At 36.5% G+C, this 21,959-nt stretch overlaps 1 protein-coding gene across 5 annotated transcripts in view; it reads left to right on the forward strand.

Moving 5' to 3' along the window:
- Positions 1-21,959, forward strand: part of ARHGEF7 (Rho guanine nucleotide exchange factor 7) — a 310,976-nt gene that overhangs the window by 186,932 nt on the left and 102,085 nt on the right. For all 5 annotated transcript variants that reach the window (XM_078147326.1, XM_020965124.2, XM_020965122.2 and 2 more), the window contains 2 exons: positions 492-586; positions 849-944. In XM_078147326.1, coding sequence (XP_078003452.1) covers positions 492-586; positions 849-944 — 191 coding nt within the window. The remainder of the gene's footprint in view (positions 1-491; positions 587-848; positions 945-21,959) is intronic.

Genomic DNA, 21,959 nt, shown 5'->3' on the forward strand with positions numbered 1-21,959 from the left:
TCCAGAATGTTTTTTACTAATTCATTGTTCTACTGAAAATATATTAGTACAACATGTTCAATTTTTATGGATTTCAAAGACATAATGAATGTTTGTTGAATTGAATTGGAATGTGGTTAGAGTAGTGTCTTGTAGTTGTATGTATGTCTAGTTCCTTTATGACTAGTTGTATTAGGCACAGTGATTAATGCTACATGGTATATATTCTTTTTACTCACTTTAGAGGTCTTTGCTTTTTTGTTACTATTTATTCAGTAATGTTTTTGGCAAGATGGGATGGGATAATTTGAAAAAATATTAGCTATAGTTCCTCAAATAGGTTTGAAGAATTAATAGGTTCAGAACCAAGGAGCACAGATGAAGTAATGATCTCAAACACTTCTATAAAGGCCCAGTATAAAACTTGAACAATTTTTCCCAAAGTGTGTAATTCTTGTGCAGTGTTACCATCCTTTGAAAGTTAGCTAATAGTCATTCGTTATTTATTGTAGGTGCTACAGAATATTTTAGAAACAGAAAATGAATATTCTAAAGAACTACAGACTATTCTTTCAACTTACCTGCGACCATTACAGTCCAGTGAAAAGTAAGTTAGATTATTAATTCTTGTTATTATTAGAAGGGATTTTTAATACTTAAATAATCCTATGCTACTTTTTGTCCCCTTATTACTACCTTCTCTCGTCCGTTACTGGAAAGTTGATAATAAAAAATGGCATTGAAGGATTTTACTCTTAGATTAAAGTATGCTTTAAAAATAAAAGAAGAATTTTGTGGGTTTTGGATGGGGAGGAGGCATGTTTGTAAAATTGCTCACACATTTTTACTCGTATTTTTCTTTCCTCCAGGTTAAACTCAACAAATATTTTATATTTAATGGGAAATCTAGAAGAAATAAGTTCTTTCCAGCAAATGCTTGTACAGTCTTTAGAAGAATGCACCAAGTAAGTGGCATGCTTTAAAATTGGAGATTTCCTTTTGGTGCCTGTAGTATTTTAAGGAATTTTGTGGTAAAGACCATTCCAGGTTTCAGGTTTCTACAGATTTAAACTTATGTGATATTGGATTTCCAGGATAGCTTGGTGTCTATAGCAAAAGTTGTGTTTAGGTGATCTAATTTCCCTCTTACTTTATAAAGCTAAGATAATCTTCTCTTCATTTCACAGAAATCTTGTCTTATTGTGCTTATGCTTTCTAACTTGGGGTACTTATTAGAAGCCAAAGAATAGAAGTGATCATTTGATTTATTGTAGAGCACGTGGGAAATGGATTTTTAAAAGTACTTTTAGGCTTAGAAAGAAAGTATTAGGGGGCAGCTAGGTGGCGCAGTGGGTAGAGCACCGGCCCTGAAGTCAGGAGGACCTCAGTTCAAATGTGGCCTCAGACCAAACACTAGACATTTACTAGCTGTGTGACCCTGGCAAGTCACTTAACCCCCAATTGCCTAAAAATTTTTAAAAAAAAGAAAAAGAAATTATTAGGCACCAAAATCTCTCCCCTTTTTGAGGGAAATAGAGCTGAATGATACCAGTTCTGGCATTTCTTACCTATATTGAATTTTTTCGTTACAACAACTTCATCGTGTAACTTTTTGCAGCCAAAAGAGATGCCTCAGTAGTTGTTCACAATTCCAAATACGTTCAGGGCTGTTACCTGGTGTCCTTCAGAAAAAGGTAATCTGTGAATTAGTTATTCCGTGGGACAGTTGACCCATGGTGTTCTGATGTAGTTTTGGAAATAAATCATGAAAAGTTACCCAGCACTTTTGCACACACTGCCTTTTCGGAATAGTCCATTCTGTTCCCTGTAGCCATCTTGTAGCATTTCTCTCTGGTTTTGAGAAGCAAATAACAGAAATGTACACAGTATTTTCTGATTTTAGTACATTTACTTATGTTGTAAGAAATGCAGAGAGTGAACATATTTCTAAACTTCTGTATGGAAAGAGTTTTCTTCCATGCGTATAGCTTAGTTTCTTACATTGCCTGTATCCCAAGGATGGAAATGTTTTCTCTCTTCATCCTTCTTTCTCTCCTCCCTCTCCATAACTTTTATGTACGTCTTTTAAAAAATATTGCAGTTGTTTTCCAATATATCCCTCTTCCTTATTAAGATCCTTTGTATAACAAAGAAATTTAAGCAAAACCTCATCCTATGACAGTACAGTCATCATTCCACACTTTTTAGTCTCCTATGTCTTCTCCTAAGAGGAGGGAAGTATGTTTCTTCTTGTTTAGGACCATGATTGGAAATTGTAATCTGGGTTTGGCAGCATTTTTATGTTGGTTTCTTCTGTGTAATTTTGATCAATATATTATTTTCTTGACATCACTTCATGCGAGTTTTGAATGAGGCCATTGCTGGACAGAACTTGGGACATATTCACACATTTTGAATTGTTCTACATTGTGTGTCAGAGCATATAATGATGGTATGCCCTTAAGACCTTGCATTGAAACTCTCAGAGAAATGTTTTGTTCTCCCTGGAAGATTGGGCAACCAGTCCTTTACATGAGTAATACACTTTCTGTGGCTGTTCATTGACAGCAGTTAAAGTAGCAACAATTTATTGGGCACCTGCTATGTTCTTTCTAGTGTTTGTGTTTTTGAAGTGTTTAAATTAGAGCTTTGTCCTCTACTTTTTGAGAAGTGAACACGTTGTGACAGGCTTAGTCCTATAAATAATATATTTAAACATTAGTCACTCATAAATATAAAACATAAGGAGAGGTGAGAATTGTTTTTATTTTCCTTTTAAATGATGATATCTTTCAAATGGAAGTGTTAACTGCAAGGGTCCTCCAGGACTCTGACCCAGGCCTTATTCTCTTCCCCTATTATACTATTTTACTTGGTGATCTCATTAGCTCCCATGGTTTCAGTTATCATCTCTGTGCATATGGCTCTCAGATTTTCTTGTCCTTCTCTAATCTCTATCCTGATTTCCAGTCTCATGTCTCCAGTTGTCTCAGACATCTTGAACTGAATGTCCCATAGGGCTCTTAAGCTCAGCCTGTCCAACCTGAACTCATCTTTCTCCCCAATTCTTCCTGTATTCCTAACTTCCCAATTACTGTCTAAAGTACCACCATTTTCCCATTCCTCTAGGCTCATACCTAGGTGTCATCCTAATTGCTCACTCTCACCTTCTGTATCAAATCAGTTAACAAATCCTGTCTATTCCACCTTCATACCTTCTCTCATATATGCCCCCTTCTCTCCACTGCACCCATCCTGCTGCAGGCCCTCATCTCTTTATGCCTGATGATTTCAGTAGTCTGGTATTTGGTCTCCTCATTTCAAGTCTCTCCTCATTCCAGTCCATCTTGTACTTAGCTGTCAAACCGATCTTCCTAAAATGCAACTCTGACCAGATCACTTTCCCTTTTCCCATATTCCTAACCCCTACCACCATTTAATAAACTTCCTGTTTCACGATCAAATCTAAAATTCTCTGTTGGGCATTTAGAGCCCTTCATAACTTGGCTTCTTTCTGCCTTTGCAGTCTTCTTACACCTTACGCCAATCTGTGTACTCTGAGATCCAGTGATATTGTCCTTCTTGCTGTTCCTCTCGCATGTCGCTCTTATCTCCTGACTCAGGCTTTTTTTTTTTTTACTAGCTGTTCCCAGTGCTTGGAATGCTGTCACTCCTCTTCTCTGCCTCCTAGGTTCCCTGGCTTCCTTCAACTGTCTACTAAAATCTTGCCTTCTGCAAAAAGCCTATCCGCACAGTCTTCCTTAATCTAGTTCCTTCCTTCTGAGATTACTATCAATTTATCCTGTACACATTTTGTTTGTGTATAGCTCTTTTCATGTTGCCTTCTCCATGAGACTGTCACCTTCTTGAGAACAGGGACTATTTTTTTTTTGGCCTTTCTTTAAATACCAGACATTTTTTTTTGTATGCCAGTCCTTAGCACAGTGTCTGCCACACAGTAAGAACTAAATCAGTACTAATTGGCTTGACTTGACTTGCTCTTTTCCATTTAATCTCATTGATCTCTGAATGTCTGATTTCATTCCAGTTTGTTTAGATTTGCTTCTTCCTAATTCTTGTAGATGGAGAGGAGCAAACTTGTCCTGGCCCCTTGATTTATGTAGCTTGCTATGTTGTATTGGCTAGAAAGTCAGCTCTATAAATTGATTAATAGCTTGCTAGACTGAAAATAGGTTTATCACTTTAATTTTTTGGCAGGCTTTAATGTATTAGAACGTATAGTGGAAAGAAGTAGTATGCCAGAATGACTAAATGCTGGCCTCCAACCAGAAATTTAAATCAGTTTTCTTCTTCTAGCTTTCTCAGCCTGAGTAATATGGCATATTGATGTGCCTTTGAATAGAGTAGCTTGAGTATCATTCAGCTTCTCTACCTGGCAAATAGGGTTAATTTGCTATAGTTTTAATTCTTCGCAAAAGGCATATTTCTTCACATAATGACAGCAGACATCTTTAATTTTCTCACTGATGTTTAATAATATATCCTAGTGAATGGAGTGTTGGATTGTTTTTCATGAGAACTGGGGTATAGTACTGATATTTTTCCAGGTTCTGATGTGACTTAGGTAAGTTACTAAATTAGAAGGTATGGTGACCGTTTACTCATTTATAAAGTAGGGTTTAGAAGACATGTTTCTCTTCCCAAGAAACTTCTTTTGTAGTAATAATGGAAATATCCTTGCTTTTTTTCCCCCCTTCCTCTCTATTTTAATGATAACTTTTCCTTCTTATTTTGGTCTGTTTCTTTACTGAAATTTCCAACTCCTTAGAACATAAAATTTTAACAGTTAAGTTTTAGGACTGCTCATTAGCTAATTCCACTCTGTTTGTTCTTACCTTTTCCTATCTACAACTCTTTTCAACTAACTTTCCATTCTTGCTATTTCCCAATTTTATGAAAGCTCCCTCCTGCTTCTAAACACATGTTCATACTGTTCCATGTATTACAGAACATTTTCCCGTTTGTCAGAATGCATCCTTCCCTTCCTTTCTTTAAATTGTGTTTCAAAGCTCATTTCCCAGAGGAAGGTTTTTCCTGATTCCTTATTATTTGACTTTTAAAAAACAATCCTTACTTCATGGATGTTTACAAATCATTGTATTATGTATGTGTTTCTGGCTCATCTGTTCTTCTCTTTTCCCCCTTATTCCTCTCTCCCCACCCCCGACCCAGTTGCCCCAAATCACACAGCTAATTTAAAATTACGAAGGTATCCTGACTCCTGTCCAGTACACAGTACTATCTAGAATGTTATTCAGAAAGTACATTCAAAGGTCATTTTGTCTTACTTTGCCTTCTTTTCTTTTCAGCTATGTCAATACCATCCCTGACAAAAAGTCAATGTTATCTCTGGTTGAAAACATTTCTAATGATGGGGAAATAAATCATTACTTTTCAAGGCTGCTAATCCATTGTCAGAAAGATCTTCCTCATATTGAACCTAATTCTGACTCTTTGTTAAATTTATTGAATTTAATTGTATCCCTTTACAACTTCTCTGGTCTTAAAGGAATCTCCTTTGTACCTAATTATGAATTCGTGCTACCCATATCAGAGAAAGGTAGCTATGAACTTGAAATGAATTGTGCAGCCTGTAGGAGGTTCTGGATTACAGGGTCCTTGCAGTGGTGGCCTGAACATAGTACCAGGGGTTTGAGTAGTCTTCCTCTGAGGTGAAGATAAAGACTGTGGTGTCAGGACCTCTAAAGTTGCTGTTTTGTGGATGTCCAGACTTTGCTTGTAAAGTTTATTTATTTCTCTTCACTCATTGCTTTACTGTCCCACTTCCTTTGTGAGTCATATGTGTCTTTGATGATGCCTTTTATGCCACTTTTTACATGCCAGGTCATCCTTAGTGAATCTTGTAGCCTACATATCTACAATATGTTCTTTCCAATATCCTATGGTCACAAGAGAATTTGAATCTTAAGAATTCATAGTATTTATTCACTGATTGATAGACAAATGGGAGAATATTCAGTGTTAAAAGATAGATTTCTGTGACAGTAAGCCGTTTGGAATGATTGAAAGCAGTGTGTTGTTCCCAAATGTCATCTAGCCTGATGAGCTTCTATTCAATTCCAAGCCTAAGTTGTTGTCTATCATTAACGCTTGTGCGAGGTAGACATACACATGCATAAACTTAATTTGTTTCATCATTAATAACAATATTCAGACACTGATAATTGTAGAGTGGTAGAATTGTCATGAATTGTCCATGCCCAAAGAAAGCCTAAGCTACTATTCCTGCCACACTAATCAAAGTAGAGGCTCTCCTATTCACTAGGCCTCAGCAGCTGGGCCAACCATTTGGGAGAAATAAATAGCCTCTTTGGGTCAGTACCTTAAATACTTAACTCTTTAAATAGTGTCAGAAATGTCACAACTGCAGACAAATGCTGAGGTGCCCCAGCTTTTCTGTGAAACCATCTTGTATTAATTGGGAGACATGAAATCGTTACCCTGGAGTAATTCCTACTTATTCTCTCATTGTGAACATTACCGTAACTGTTTGGTGTATGTCCTCAATATGGTATTATGTATACCAGTATTTTCTGTCTTAGGTAAGCACATTGAGGTCTGTTCATCCTACTCATTTCATACACCACCACTTAGACAACCAGATTCTTAGTAAATGCTTTTGGTGATGATGTTTGTGTTTACTTGGCAAGAATAACTCTCCAGTTGATCCAGCTTTGGTTTCTTGCGTTGAGCTGCTTTTTTACTTTGAGGGAAATTTTATGCCTCACTGCAGTTTGCCAAATGCTTCTTCTGCTACAACTCCCATGGATTTTTTACCTCTTCAGAAGTTTCGTCTGCAGCTGTCCCCAGAGCATTTCTTACCTGGGAGGTACCACGATGTGCAGCTAGCACTTTGAGATCCTGAAGGATTTCTCTTCTCCTCTTATCAAGTAAATAAAAAAGTGAAAATGGCATACAGTAGCAGCAGCAAGTGTTTGGCAGTTAGACTTTAAACAGTGAGGACATAAAATTTCTTTCTAACACCAAAACCTGGCTATCTTCTGCGTTCTCTTACTCTAATAGTGTCATCTGGTATTTTTGAATGTCACATTTATAAAATGACGAGGTTTACAAATTGCTTTTACTCAGAACTAAAAGGGTACTCAGGCTGTCTAGCCTAATCTCTCATTTTGTAGAGAAAACCAAGGCCAAGCGAGGAAAGTAACTTAGGTAGGATTTGAACCCAGATGTCTGGACTTCAGGGCCCGTGCTTGTTTTACCTTTTTACGTTGCCTTTTTATTTTTATTTTTATTTTTTTTTTTTGCAGAGGAGGCAGCTGGGGGTCAGAGAGATTAGGTGACTTGCCCCCTAGGGAATAGTTTGTCTTTATGATGACTTGGAGTGTTTTTATCCTGTAGTGTTAGACAGTGGGAAGCTTGAGGACTTTTATCTTAAGTTTTGGTTTTTAAATTCTTTTTACACCACCAGCATATTTTTTCTAAGCCAGTGATACTTTGTATGTAATGATGTGATGATTTTTTAGGTGACAGGTACTTAACATACAGTTCTGCTCTCCTGCTCGGCATCTGAATATAGGAATATTATTATTCAAAATTTGATTATGGGTATAGATTATGGAAAGTTTCCTAATTTGTTTCTAATATGTTCTGTGGTAGCAACCTCATTTTTCTTCTTTCCTACTCCTCTTCACTACTGAGGAACTTCATTGCTGCCCCTCTGAGGATTTCCTCCCTGCTTTGTAGCCCCTGTTCCTACTCTTTTTCCCTTTGTTCCCACCCTTTGGTGCTGGGGGGACTGAAGAGGTGAGGAAAGAAGAAAGCCCTGGCATTCTTATAAGTATTTTCCATAGGAACATTTATAAGTAGCAGTTCTTGTACTACTGTTACAAGCTGTATATCATAGTGTCTTCCCTTCCTCCCTCTAACTTAAAAAAATAGACTTGGAACACAACCTTTTTGCCATAGGAAGGTCTGTTCTAGGTTTAAAGCAGAGTGAACATTAAAATCCATTCAAATAAAAACTTAAGGGTAATTTGCCTTGTTTCAGTGGATTGTGGTTTATTATAATGAGTGAACTGCACCCTGGTATTTGTGGATCTTTTTTTTTCTTCTCAGAATCATCCTTTTAAGGATTCTCATTAACCCTCATTTTTTGTTCAACACTTATTATGCTCTTATATTTTGCTATGTGCAGGGATGGGGTTGGGGTGGAGTGGCAGATCACAAAGATAGTAAGGCATTATTCCTGTCCACAAGGAGTAAATAGTGGAGATAAGCTGTGAACCTAAATAAATGTAATTTAGTGTTAAGTAAGATATTGAATATACAAGAGACATACAATAGTGCATTGAGAGTTTAGGAGAGTGAGTTTTTTCCTAGCTGAGAAAAATCAGAGAAGGCTTTCATGGAGAGAAAGTGGCATTTAAAGTCATTATTAAAGATCTTTATCAACAGGCAGAGATTGGAGTAAGATATTCCAAACTTAGGGCCCTGTACAGACAAAAGCACTGAGGAGGAGGAGGAGATATATCAAAGGATCATTTTGGAGCTTAGGGGAAGAGACCTTAGATCACTTTTAGTTCCAGGCCCTTATTTTACAGATGAAATCCACAGAGATATTTTACAGAGGAAATTGAAATTCAGAGGTGAACTGACTTGCTCAGGGTCATGTAAGTGCTGATAGTACTGCTATAACATGACAGACATTCCTAAAAATTGCCTTGATGAATGAATTGTGCAATACAACCTACAGGGCTTACGTGAGAAATGGAATTAGGGACATAACACTCAAAACTTTGTCAGTGACACATAAAAAAAGGAACCTAAAAACCCATGGTTATTAAACCATAGCACAGTTTTTGTACATACCAAATGGTTAAGGAATACATAAAAACTACAATAAATAGTGGCAGTATCAATGACCTTGGGCTGCTGCTGGGCCTTTGCCCTGGTTTCCATGGTTGGAAAAGTTGGCTGCTGGAGAGAGGGCAGTCTCAATGGGCAGCAACTCTAAGGAATTGGGAATGGGACGTAAGGTAGTTGTAGTGGTGGTGGTGGTGGTGGTGGTGTGGTGGTGGTGATGGTAATGGTGATTGGTTTGAATGGGTTTTGGTGAGCCCTCCTCTGCCTTCAGTTCCCAGGGCACAGGAAAATACATAATACATATAGCACTTTACTTTGGAAAAAGATAGTAAGTTTGCTTGTGAAAGTGGGTATGGGAAAAGTTGCAGCTTGTGAGTTATTGCAAAGTGGTATCATCCAACTTTCAGGATAAATCAATACCCAGTGAACTGAGGTGGCAGGTAAAGATTTGAAGCTTCTGTACGTGTGAGTTACGGGCTCAGTTCAGCTAGGTGCAATTTTCTGTTTCTAAATGATGAAATCTCACTTCAATAAACTTAAATTTATGTTATACTCAAATTGTTTATTAATTTATCAATCAAATTGAAACATTCACATTTTAAAAATAAGTATTATAGTAGAACTGAATGTAATAAGTAGTAGAACTGGAATTTGAATCTAAGCTCTTTGACTTCATATTCCCTAGGACTTTAATGTTTACCAGCTTTCACCTTGGAAATCTGAATTAATGATTTTATTGTATAAGTGAGCATTAGTAGAGCTGAGCAAGACTGTGGTCCATCTCCCAAGGCTTGAAGTACCTTTTCTTGGATTGAGATACTTGCTGTACCAGCCTATACTTAAAGATTTGAATCTTTGAGGTGGAAATTGTTTCATTTCTATCTTAGTATCTCCAGTGCATACAATAGTACCGTATACCTTTAATGTTGTCTGTTGAGTTGAATCACTGTGCTTATAACACAATTGAACTTATTATCTCCATTAGCAATCTTGCTTTAGGTCCAGGGATAGAGCTAACATGTACCTCAGCCAGCCAAGGCCCTTGGCTAATCTAAAAACTTGATCTTGCTCAGGAAAGAGTATTGACATTAGAGTTATAATACTTGTGTTCGTGTCCCAACCCTGCTGTTCCTTTGATCATTTATCAGCTGGAGAATGGCTCTTATTTCTTATATATTTGGCTCAGTTCCCTATGTATTTTCCTATGTATCAAAGAAACTTGCTACAAAGTTTCCCCCCAATTTTCTGCTTTCCTTATATTGGTTGCATAAGTTTTGTTTGTGCAAAAACTTTTTAATTTAATATGATCATAATTATTCACTTTATCTCCCATGATCCTCTCTATTTATTTGGTCATAAACTCTTCCATTATCATATAGATCTGAGATCCCCACATTTGCTTATGTTTTACATTTATGTCTAAATCATGTATCTGTTTTGAGCTTATCTTGATGTATTCTTATAAGATGTTGGTCTGTGCCTAGTTTTTGCCAGACTATTTACAAGTTTTCCTGGCAGTTTTTTGTTAAATAGTGAATTCTTGCTCCAATAGTTTGGATCTTTGGGTTTATCAAACACTAGGGTATTGTGCTGATTTACTTCTATATAAATCCATCAACTGCTGTATTTCTTATCCAACAGCAAATTGTTTTGATGATTACTGCTTTATAATATAGTTTGAGATTTGATACTACTAAGCCACCTTCCTTAACTTCCCCCCCATTGATTCCCTTGGTATTCTTGACCTTTTGTTCCCCCAGATGAATTTTGTTTAGTATTTTTTTCTAACTCTATAAAACAATTATGTAATCCCTTGCTAGTTGTTATGAGACTGAATTTTATTTTTTAAATAAAATTTTATTTAATTTTTTTGCATCAATATTTATTAGGAAAATTGTTCTGCAGTTTTCTTTCTGTTTTCTCTCTCCTTGGTTTAGGGATCATGACTGTATTTGTTTCATAGAAGGACTTTGGTAGGACTCCTTCTTTACCTGTTTTTTTCAAATAGTTTATGTGGTATTGGAAGTAATTGTTCTTTAAATGTTTTGTATAAACCTATCTGGTCCTGGGGATGTTTTTCTTATGGAATTCATTTGTGGTTTGTTTAATTTCTTTTTCTGAGACATAGCTATTTAAATATTCTTTTTCTTCTTCTTTTAATCTGGGTAATTTATATTTTTGTAAATATTCATCCTTTTCATTTAGATCACCAATTTTATTGCAATATAGTTGGGCAAAACCCTCCTAATAATTGCTTTTATTTCCGCTTCACTGGTTACAAATTCACCTTTTTCACTTTTGACACTGGTAATTTGGTTTTCTTCTTTATTTGAAAAATCAAATTAGCCAGTGGTTTTTCTGTTTTTAAAAAATCAAGTTCCTAATTTAATACAGTTCAGTATTTTTTTTTTAACTTTCAGTTTTACTAATCTCTCCTTTGGTTTTCAGGATTTCTATTTTGGTGTCTAATTAGGGGTTTACATTTGTTGTTTTTCTGGCTTTTTTTGTTTGTTTGTTTTTAGTTTTGTACCTAATTTGTTGATCTTCTCTTTATCTTTTTTATTGATGTAAGCATTTAGAGATATAAATTTTCTCCTAAGTACTGCTTTTATTGTATCTCACAAATTTTGTTATATTGTCTTAGCTTTTATAATATTTAATGAAATTCTATTTTCTGTGTTTCTGTGATTTGTTCTTTAACTCATTTTTTTAAGCGTTAGGTTATTTAATTTTCCAATTAATTTTTAATTGAGTCTTCAGAGACCCTTTACTGAATGTAATTTTTATTGTATGATGGTCTGAAAAAGATGTATTTATTGTTTCTGCTTTGTAGCATTTGTTTGTAAGGTTTTTATGCCTTAGTATGTGGTCAATTTTTGTGAAGGTGCCATGCAAAGCTGAGAAATAGGTATATTCCTTTACGTTCCCTTTCAATATTCTCCAGAGAATTGTCTTGTATAAGTTTTCTAAAATTTATTTACCTTCTTAATTCTTTCTTGTTTATTTTATGGTTAGATTTGTCTAGGTCTGAGAGGGGCAAGTTGAGTCCTACTAGTAGTATTAGTGTCTTTTTTGACTTTTAACTCATTTACCTTTTTGTTTTAGAATTTGGATGCTATGCCATTTAGTGCATGTGTTCAGAACTGATATTAATTGGTACCTTTTAGCAAAATGTCGTTTCCCAGAGCAGTTTTTGCTTTTGCTTTGTCTGTGGTCATAATCACCACCACTGCTTTTTGTACTTCAGATGGAGCATAATAGAGTCTACTCTAGTCTGTTATTTTAATTATATGCATATATTTCTGTAATGTATATTTGGATTCTAGTTTCTAATCCATTCTTCTATTCTCTTCTGTTTTATGGTGAGTTCATCTTATTAACATTGCTGTGTATTTCCTTCCATCTCTTTTATACTGTGTTCCCTCCTTAAGAGTTTGTTTTGCTTCTGACCACTGCCTCCTTTAATCTGCCCTTGCTCTTATTACCCATCCTTCTCTTTCTCTTGAGCCCTTTTCCTCCTACTTTTCTGTTAAGGTGAATTTCCGTACCCAAATCTGTGTGTGTGTGTGTGTGTTGTGTGTGTGTGTGTGTTGTGTGTGTGTGTGTGTCTGTCTGTCTGTATTCTTCCTTCCTTGAACTAATTCAGATGAAAGTGAGGTTTAAGTATTACCTTTTCCCTTGCCACTTCCCACTCCATTATATAAACTCTTACTTGCACACTCCATTTATGTGAGATGATTTTCCCCATTCTCACCCTGCCTCACCCCTGATGCATTCTTGTTTTTCCACCCTTCTTTTTTTTCAAATTACCCCAAAATAATAGCATCACACCCATTTTGAAAGTATGTCTCATTAGACTCCCTCTAAGAGCCCTAGTGGTTAAAAGTTCTGAGAGTCCTTTCACCATATAAGACTATAAACGGTTTGTGATTTCTCCCTTATGCTTACCTTTTTATGCTTCTCTTGAGTCCTATGTTTGAATGTCAGATTTTCTATTCAGCTCTGGTCTTTTAATCAAGAATGCTTGAAAGACTTCTATTTCATTCAGTGTCCACCTCTACTCTCCAACCCCCCCTCCCCCATTGGATTATGCTCAGTTTTGCCAGATGGATTATAATCCTTGGCTATAATCCTAGATCCTTTGCCTTCCAGAATGTCATATTCCAAGCCTTCCGTTTTTTATAGTGGAGGCTGCTAAATATTGTGTGATTCTGATTGTGGTTCCTCAGTGTATGAATTCTTTTTTTATTTTTTCCCTGGCTGCTTACAGTATTTTTGGATTTTGGCTATAGTGTTCTTTGGAGTTTTTATATTAGGACTTCGTTCAGGGAAGTGCTGGTAAATTCTTTCACTTTGTACTTTGTTTTGAGGTTCTAAAATATCTGAGCAGCTTTCCTTTATAATTTGAAATTATGTCTAAGGCTCTTTTTTTGTTCATGGGTTTCAGGTAGTCCAATGATTCTTAAATTCTCTCTTTTCGATCTGTTTTCCAGCCAGTTGTTTTTCCTGGGAGATATTTCACATGTTCACCTTTTTTTTTTCTTCTTCAGTCTTTTGACTTTATTTTGTTATATCTTGGTATCTCATGGAGTCAGAAGTTTCCAGGTGCACAGTTCTGTTTTTAATAGTTCTATTGTAGTCCCACCCAGTAATACCCATAAGTAGAATTTAGCACTAAATGCTAGCTAGCTAAGTTTTAGCTGAATGACAGACACTGGTAGATGAGTTTGAAAAAGATTATGGAATCTCTTTAGCTATTTATGAAAGCTGTAGTCTGAGGCATAGTGACTATCAGGATTAAAGGATCTCAGATAAGAGAATCACTCTGTAGTGGGGACCATTTTAGGGTGTGCCTCAAACTACATCTCTTTCTTAAGGTTCTGAAATCCTTGAAAGAATTGTCACCATTTGTGCCTTCTGACTCAGATTGGGAGTAGAAGTAGCAGAAAACTACCAGAGCTTGCTTCTGTGGTAACTGTGGCTGGGATCCTAAGTAAAAACACTGCCTTTGGTCAAATAAGCCTGTTCTCCTAGAGTTTGTTGTCAATTATAGGAATGCAGTGAAGGGTAGATAAGTTGAACCAACAGTTCTCCAAACTGAACCCAAATGTTAAGTGTTTGAGGTTTGCCTAGGGCATAATTACATCTTGCTCTTGGTCTCAGTTTCCCCTGTGGAAGCCATCATTATCCGGCTATAAACTTCTACTCTAGCCAGTTATGTCAGTGAAGAATAAGTATATATGTAGAACAGTTGGATGTTTTTGTTACTTTAAAAGGTATGTTTTAAATCAGTTCTCATTTTAGCAGAGCAGTCAGATGCCACCTGCCCCACTTGTGTCTATTGTCCACTGCAGAAAAAAAACTCGAGATTGTATCTTTTTTTTTTTTTTTTGCTTTTTAGGCAATTGGGGTTAAGTAACTTGCCCAGGGTCACACAGCTAGTGTCAAGTGTTTGGTATGAGGCCAGATTTGAACTCAGGTCCTCCTGACTTCAGGGCCAGTGCTCTATCCACTGCACCACCTAGCTGCCCCCCCCCTTTTTAAAACCTTATTTCCCTCTTGATTAGGGAAATTTGGTTATTTTGTGGGGCATGGAGATGATAAGCAAAGGATGGGATTGATTGTGGAGTGAATGAAAAATAGAACATTGGTAGGGAAGAAAGCTAAATGCCTGTAGCTGGTAAGTATTATATTCTGGGCCTGCTAAACAGTTATGCCATAGGTGCCCAGATGGGACCCAAGCATCATTTTTTTTTTGTGCTAATGGGCTCCCCCACCCCGGAACTTATAGGAGGCTCTCTTTAGAGTATGCCAACCATCCTATTCCCTATAAACAGTTTCAGGAATCACGAAAAGTGTTCTATTTTAATTATGAAATTGCATTCTGTATTGCTGTATTTTAACTTTTGGGTGGTTGGTCCTAATACTGAATAATCCTATTATTCAGTTGATGTTTTGATTTTTTTTCTTATTCTGATGAACTAACATACTTGTTAACAGTTTTACAAATGGATCATTGCTAATTTCTGGATTATTTTCAAATGTCAGAATAACAGTACAGTTTCCGAGTATATAGACCCCTATGTCAGTTTAGGCAATGAACCTGAGTTTTTGGGGAAAATAATAAATTTTATTGAAAGCTTTCCCCTGTATTTTAAATCTTTCTTATAGTACAACACATAAGTACCTTTTCTGTGAAAAACACTGTGCTAGGCCCTGGGGGAATACAATTTGGATAAGAAATGTTCCTTTCTTTCATGCAGCTCATAGAGTAGTAGGGATTTGAAAGAAAGCCATAATAGAAAAAGTACTCTATTAAAGAGTTAGAAAACAAAGTACTATGGCAGGGCCTAGGAGATCAGATCAAGTAAGTCTTCCTGGAGGTGGTGATATTTGAGTTGGGCCTTAAAAGATGGATAAAAATTCACCAGGCAAAAAAGAATCTTGGCTTTAACACATGGTACCTGTGTAAATTTGGGCCATTTAACCTCTCTTGACCTCAGTTTCTTAATCTGTATGTTAAGTATTTATGCCTCTTTCTTATGTGGTTATTCTTATTTATTGTAAGGAGGAGAAAAAAGACATTTGTATGAGGAACGCTTAATAAAAGCAAATGCTTGGTACTTGAGCATAAATTCTGAGAGGACCTGAGAGAAAACAGCCCTTCAGAGCCAAAGGACTTAATGAAGGCAATTATGCTTGAAAGGTCATCTTTCCTAGTAACTCATTTACATACCAAGCATTTATTTTTTTTCCCTCTCATCCCTTCATCCCTTAAAAAAAAAAAAAGAAAACAAAGTCCTTGACATAACTGTTGTATGAACATTGGTGATTACTGGGAAACCCTAATAACTAGACCTTTATGTCTGGTGGATCTGACAGAAAGGTGAATTTTGGATTCTCGTCTTCAGGTAGAAGTGAGTTGCTTCAAATGAAGAGACACTGCTTTTGAGGCAGGTCTGAGTTGATAACCAAGAAACTGAGCTAGTGTCTTGAGGTGCCAAAGCAGAGTATTTGGAACCAGAACAAAGAAGGAATAAGAGAACAGCTTATTTGAGCCAAACCTAGGTGAGGCTAGTGGAGGGGAGAAAGACTGGGAGTTAGTGGGATTTGAGAAATGCTCTGCTGTTTAAAAGAGCTAATTGGGGGCAGCAGGGTGGCACAGTGGACACAGTACCAATCCTGGAGTCAGGAGGACCTAAGTTCAAATCCAGCCTCAGACACTTGACACCTCCTAACTGTGTGACCCTGGGCAAATCACTTAACCCTGATTGCCTTGCTGAATGAGTGAGGGAATGAATGAAATGAATGAATGAGCTGATTGGAGAGAAGACTTCTATCTGAATGGCTACTTAGGGAAAGGGAAGTATAGGTGTTCCCTTACAGCTTGAAAGGTCGAAACACCACACGAGGTTGTCTGCTGTGCTCTTTACTGCAATCTCTTTGGGGCACATTGAGTTGGAGATGCCTATAGGATATGTAGTTCAAGATGACCAAAAGGCAATTAGTCATGTAGAACTGTAGCTCAGGAGAGAGCCTAGGATTGCTTATATAGATTTGGAAATCATTTGCATAGAGATGATAATAATTGAACCCCTGAGAGTGGATGAGATCGACAAGTGAGATAATGTAGAACTAAAAAAAAAACAACAAAAAAAACTAAGTGCCCAGGACAAGAGTCTTGGGAGACATCCACAATTACTGAGCATGACAAGGATGAAGAGCAAGTCAGAGAGACTGAGAAGGAGCTAATAGAGGGAAAGAGAACCAGGTGAGAGTAGTGTCACAAAAACCTATGGAGGAGCAGAATATTCAGAAGATGGTCAACAGCATCAGACACTGCGGAGAGATGGAGGATGATTATTCAGGAGAGGCCATTACTTTGGGCAGTTCAGAGATCATTGGTACCCTTGCAGATAGTAATTTCACTAGAATGATGAAGGTATTAGCTGAGTTGCAAAGGGTTTAGAAGAAAGTTAGAGGAAAGGAAGTAGCAAAACGTGTTAGAGCTCCTTCAAGTCCTAACTAAAATCTCATCTTCTGTAAGAAGTTTTTTTCTGACCTCCTTTAATGCTAGTTCCTTCCCTCTTTTGATGACCTCTCAATATGACTTGTTTGTGAATAGTGTCTCCCCTACTAGACCCTGAGCTCCTTGAGAACAGGGACTGGCTTTTTGCCTTTTTTGGTGTCCTCAGTGATTAGCACTATATATCTGACATATAGTTGATGCTTAATAAGTACTTGACAGACTGACTGATAAAATGTCATTAGCAGTAATTGAATTTTATAATCATTGAATTTTGTTGTTACCACAGAAAATAGTAGTATTGTAGGTGAGAGAAGGAGTAGAGAAGAATTGGGTGCCCCCAAGGTTTTGGTATTTTAAATAGATCTATTTTACCACCAAGTGTCGTTGGGTGTATTAGCCAGATTGCCTGTTTTTCACTGGTTGTCAGTCATCTACTTGTTTCACAACAAGCATTTAATTATGAAGTTCTGGTAACAATCTAGAGGTATGCACTAATTGATTCTCTTGCATCAAACTCCTTTCATCTTTATCCACTCTTCTTCCTTCCTTTCTGCAAATACTGTTTTAACAAATCACCTCTATCAAGTTCATAACTCTAGAAAACATTTAGTTAGAATAGTAAAAGAAAAAAATGTATTCCAGTATCAGAACATTAACTATGATGCAGATGCAGTGTGACTTTCATTGAATTCTGCTCCAAACCCTAAAAAATTAAGGAAGACAACTGATAAGTTTAGCTTTCACTTGCTTTTAGCTCCTGTCGTTTTCTTAAGCTCCTGGACATTTCAAAAACACATGAAATAGAGGTGCAGGCTCCCTAGTATGGATCAAGTACATGCTTTGCTCACACTCTGCCTCATGAGTAGTAAAAGGTCTTTTTAATTTCTACGAGGGGAAAGTTTTGAATTCTTACTAAAGGTAAGGGAAAGTTATATAAGCTTCACTCGTGACTGCTGTGTTCTCTCTGTCTTCCATTGTTTTATTTCATTTCCTTTCTTAACTTTTTTCCCCTCCCACATCATCTGCCCCTGCATCTTTATCATACATAGAGGTATGCTTCAGACTCTGAATCTGCTAGTCACCAGACTAGATAGTGACACACCTTGCTGCATCTACTTAATTAACATATGGGATTTTATTCATGTGGAAAATCTTTGCCAGTATGTGTAGATCTTAAACCAGTTTTCAAAAAGTTGCTGTGAGCAAAAAAAAAAAAAAAATTTTTTTTTTCAGATCGTAGTATAAAAAGCCTCTAGTCCTTAGGCAAAAGACACACTAGAAGCCTTCTCACTATCTGAGCAGAAAATACCAGGGCTTATCCTTTAATGGGCACAGCCCGGGTCATCTCATATACTAACATGCAAGAAGTTTTAGAGTAGGACTTTCCAGGAAGAAATAAGTTTGAAATCAAGGTAATTGCATAAATGTACAAAACCTTGATCTGTTCATGTATGTATAGGATGGCCCACCAGCCTGTAGAGTTTGGGACTGCCCCAAAGCGGACTAACATAAAAAACCAATTAAAACCAGCTGAAAAGTAAACACTCTTGAAAAAAGTTTATTAGCAGTGCAAATAAAAGTTGCCTTCACTTATGATAAGCATATGAATCAAAATAGTGAAATCCTTTTCAAGGTAGTTGGTTGTGTGCTTTGAGAACATGATTTTGATGTTTCTGAAAGGTTGAAAAGCCAGTAAAACCAGTTTCCACTTGTATAAGGGTTTGTTTGTCATGTTTATATGAATGAAGTTAGTTTTCTTTCCATGAAGTTTGAAATGTCCCACAAGATTTCTTATCCTTTGGGTTAAGATGATTTCTGCATAGTACCACAGAGTTATGGTACTTTTTTTTTTTTGTGGCCCAGATATACTTGTCCAGTTTGTTGCTGTGGACTGTATAAGTCTTGATATTCTTTGGCATTACAGACTCACAGAATCATGCAATTTGAGAATTGGAAGGGACTTCTGCAGCTATCTGTTTCAACTCTTGCTTGAAAAGAATCCCCATTGTAACATACCTGAAGAATGCTTATCCACCTCTGCTTGAAGAAATCCACGGAGATGGAGGAGCCTATAACCTTTCAAAGGAGCCCGTATCACTTCTGGACATCCTAACTGTTAGAAAATGCTTCTTCACATAATGCCTAATTGTTTCTTTGATACTTTAACTTACTGCTCCTAATTCTGTCTTCTTGGATCAAACAGAATAAATGTAATCCTTGTTCCACTTGACAATCCTTCAAATACTTGAAAATAGTTATCTTTTCCCCAGGCTAAATAGTCTACCTTCCTTCGTGACCTGGACTCTAGGCCCTTCACCATCCTGGATGCCCTCTAGTTTATCAGTGTGGTTTTTTTCAACTATGACACCTAGAATTGAACATAAATATTGAAAATATACAACGGGCTAGAGGGTCTATCACCTTTTTTTGTTCCTAGAAGCCATGCCTGTCTTGATACAGCCCAAGATCATCTTAATAGTATTTTTGGCTGCTACATCATACTGCTAAATCATTGAATTTGGAGTCCATTCTATCCCCCCATATCTATTTCAAACTACCATCTAATCACCCTCATCTTGTACTTGTGAAACTGAATTTTTGAACCCGAGTATAAGATCTTGGGATCTTACCCTACTGAATTTCATTATATTAGATTCATCTCAGTGATCTTGAATGATTAGGAGTGTTGTGGTGTTTGTTTGTTTGTTTTGGATCTTGACTCCTTTATTCATTGTGTTAGCTATTCTTCTTAGCTTTGTGTCATTTGGAAATGATAAGCATGCCATGTATGCCTTCACCCAAGTCACTGATAAAAGTGATAAACAAAACAGGGCCAAGTACATATCCTTAGAATACTCCCCTCAATACGTCTTGCTTTGTTGATATTAAAGCACTGAATACTACTCTGAGTCTTGCCAGTCAGTAAGTTCTTTTTTAAAATTTATTTTTATTTTTAAAACAAGTTTTCTCAGTTACATGTAAAGACAATTTTCAACATTCATTTTAAACAAATTTACAGTTCCCAATTTTCTCTCTTCTTCCCTCCCTGAGACAGTAAGCAATTTTATATAGTGTGTATCTGTACAGTCTTGTAACATATATTACCATATTAGTAATGTTTGAAAGAAGATATAGACCCAAATGGAAAAACATAAAGAAAATGAAAAATAATATGCTTTGATTTTCATTTAGACTTTCTCTGGGGTTGGGATAGTTTTTCATCTTGAGTCCTTTGGAATTGTCTTGCACCATTATATTACTGAGACTAGCTGTCATTCACAATTGATCATCATAGAGTATTGCCGTTCATTCAGTCAGTTCTGCATCCATCCAGTTGCATTGTTTAGGTCTTACCTCTTAATTTTCTCCATAAGAATAACATGAGATATTTATTACAAGTACTGAGAGGTCTTGGTAGTTAAGTGGTAGAGCTTTGCCAAGTGGTCAGGGAGATCTGAACTAAATCCCCATAATCACTCTCCTCCCCTCAACACACGCTTGTATAAATAGACACACAAACACAAATATACCCAGAGAAACCAGTTTTAGGTAGGTGGGCTCTAAAGGGGAAAAAAAGGCATATTTTAATAGGCAAGGTAATTCTAAAAAAGATGGCTTGGATGCATGGGGGAAGTTTTATGTTGGTAATGGTGAGTGCTTTATGGGTTGATTTTGTGTGGAAACCCACATACACATACATTTTAGGGAGCATGATATGGGTCTGGATCTATAATCTTACCTGATGAAGACCAGCAACTCCTTTGTAACTTAAAGTCCTAGAGAGTTGCTTTGGGGGCACATAGCTAGTAATGATTTCTATTTTTCCCCTATTGGCTACTCTTTGAAGTACTCCCCAACACTGGCAACATAATATTTCCTTCCCCTCCCTCCTAAATATAGCTAGGATATAAGTTGGATATAAGTGGCCTCTGGAAAGAGGAAGGAAGTTACATAATTCTCTTCTTTGTTTAACCTAGTTTGTTGCAAAACACTTTAGTCTTAGAAATGGAAGACCTAGTTTTGAATCTTGGTTCTGCTGCTTTACTACCCATGTGACTTCATCTTTCTGGCCTCAGTTTTACTCATCCACAAAAATCAAGGAATTAGATGAAGTTATTTCTAAAGTTCATTTTAGTTCTAATCTCCTGATTAGTGGGAAATGTGATGTATAAACGGGTATGTTTATGTTTTCTGTTTCGAAGACAAATTGTCCCTGTGTTTAAGTCTAACCCTTATTTATCACAGATATAAACTGTTCTCTTTCCTTTACCTTCCCTCACCTGTCCAGAGCAAAATATCAATTTCTATTAGTTGGCATAATAGTAAAGAATAGCTTCTTATTTGCATGTACATCATGGACAGGACTGTATTGGTTTTATTGTCATTTGCTTTTTATCTTTAGAATTCTTGTTTTTAATTCCTCTAAAAGTCTCTTCCAGTGTAGAAGTTGTCACAGGGTAAAAAGAAAGGGTACAAAAGCAGCTGTTGTTACCATTAGGAACTAGGAGTTGGCAAGAAAACTTTTGTGCTAGGATGGCTAGGAAACCAGCATGATGGAGAGAGATAAAAAAGATGAAATCTTTCCTTCATGAGTTTTTTGCTGTTGTAGTGGAGAAACTCCATGTTCTTTTAACATAGGAAAAATTAGGAAGATAGGGCCAGATATGGACTCTCCAGTTATTTTCTTCCTGGGATGGTTTTGTTTTCATTCCTTAAAAAATACTTTCATTTGCTCTGAGATTTTAGAAGTAGTTGGCACTGCCCTCTGGTGGTCACAGGAGACATTCTCTAGAATTACCTACTCATAAAGTTACTACTTTGCTGATAATCATCAAATTCACATCCACTGTGTTGGTGTTGGGATATACTTTTTGCAAAAGGCATTATATGAAGCCTGTGTAATATTAGGTATAAGAATAATCATCATGTAACTGACCATTTTGGATTTTTTAGTTACAAAGCTATTCAGATAACTAAAAGATATAATAAGGCTATTGTAAGTTCATTTTTTCCATGAAGGGAGCTGTTTGTATCTGTTAAATGTATTCTGTCCTGTGGGAAAGACAGTAGGTCAGATAGTTATAGA

The sequence above is a fragment of the Phascolarctos cinereus genome, unplaced genomic scaffold (assembly GCF_003287225.1).
Source record: "Phascolarctos cinereus isolate Bilbo 61053 unplaced genomic scaffold, phaCin_HiC Scaffold_7;HRSCAF=346, whole genome shotgun sequence".
Classification (NCBI taxonomy): Eukaryota; Metazoa; Chordata; class Mammalia; order Diprotodontia; family Phascolarctidae; genus Phascolarctos; species Phascolarctos cinereus.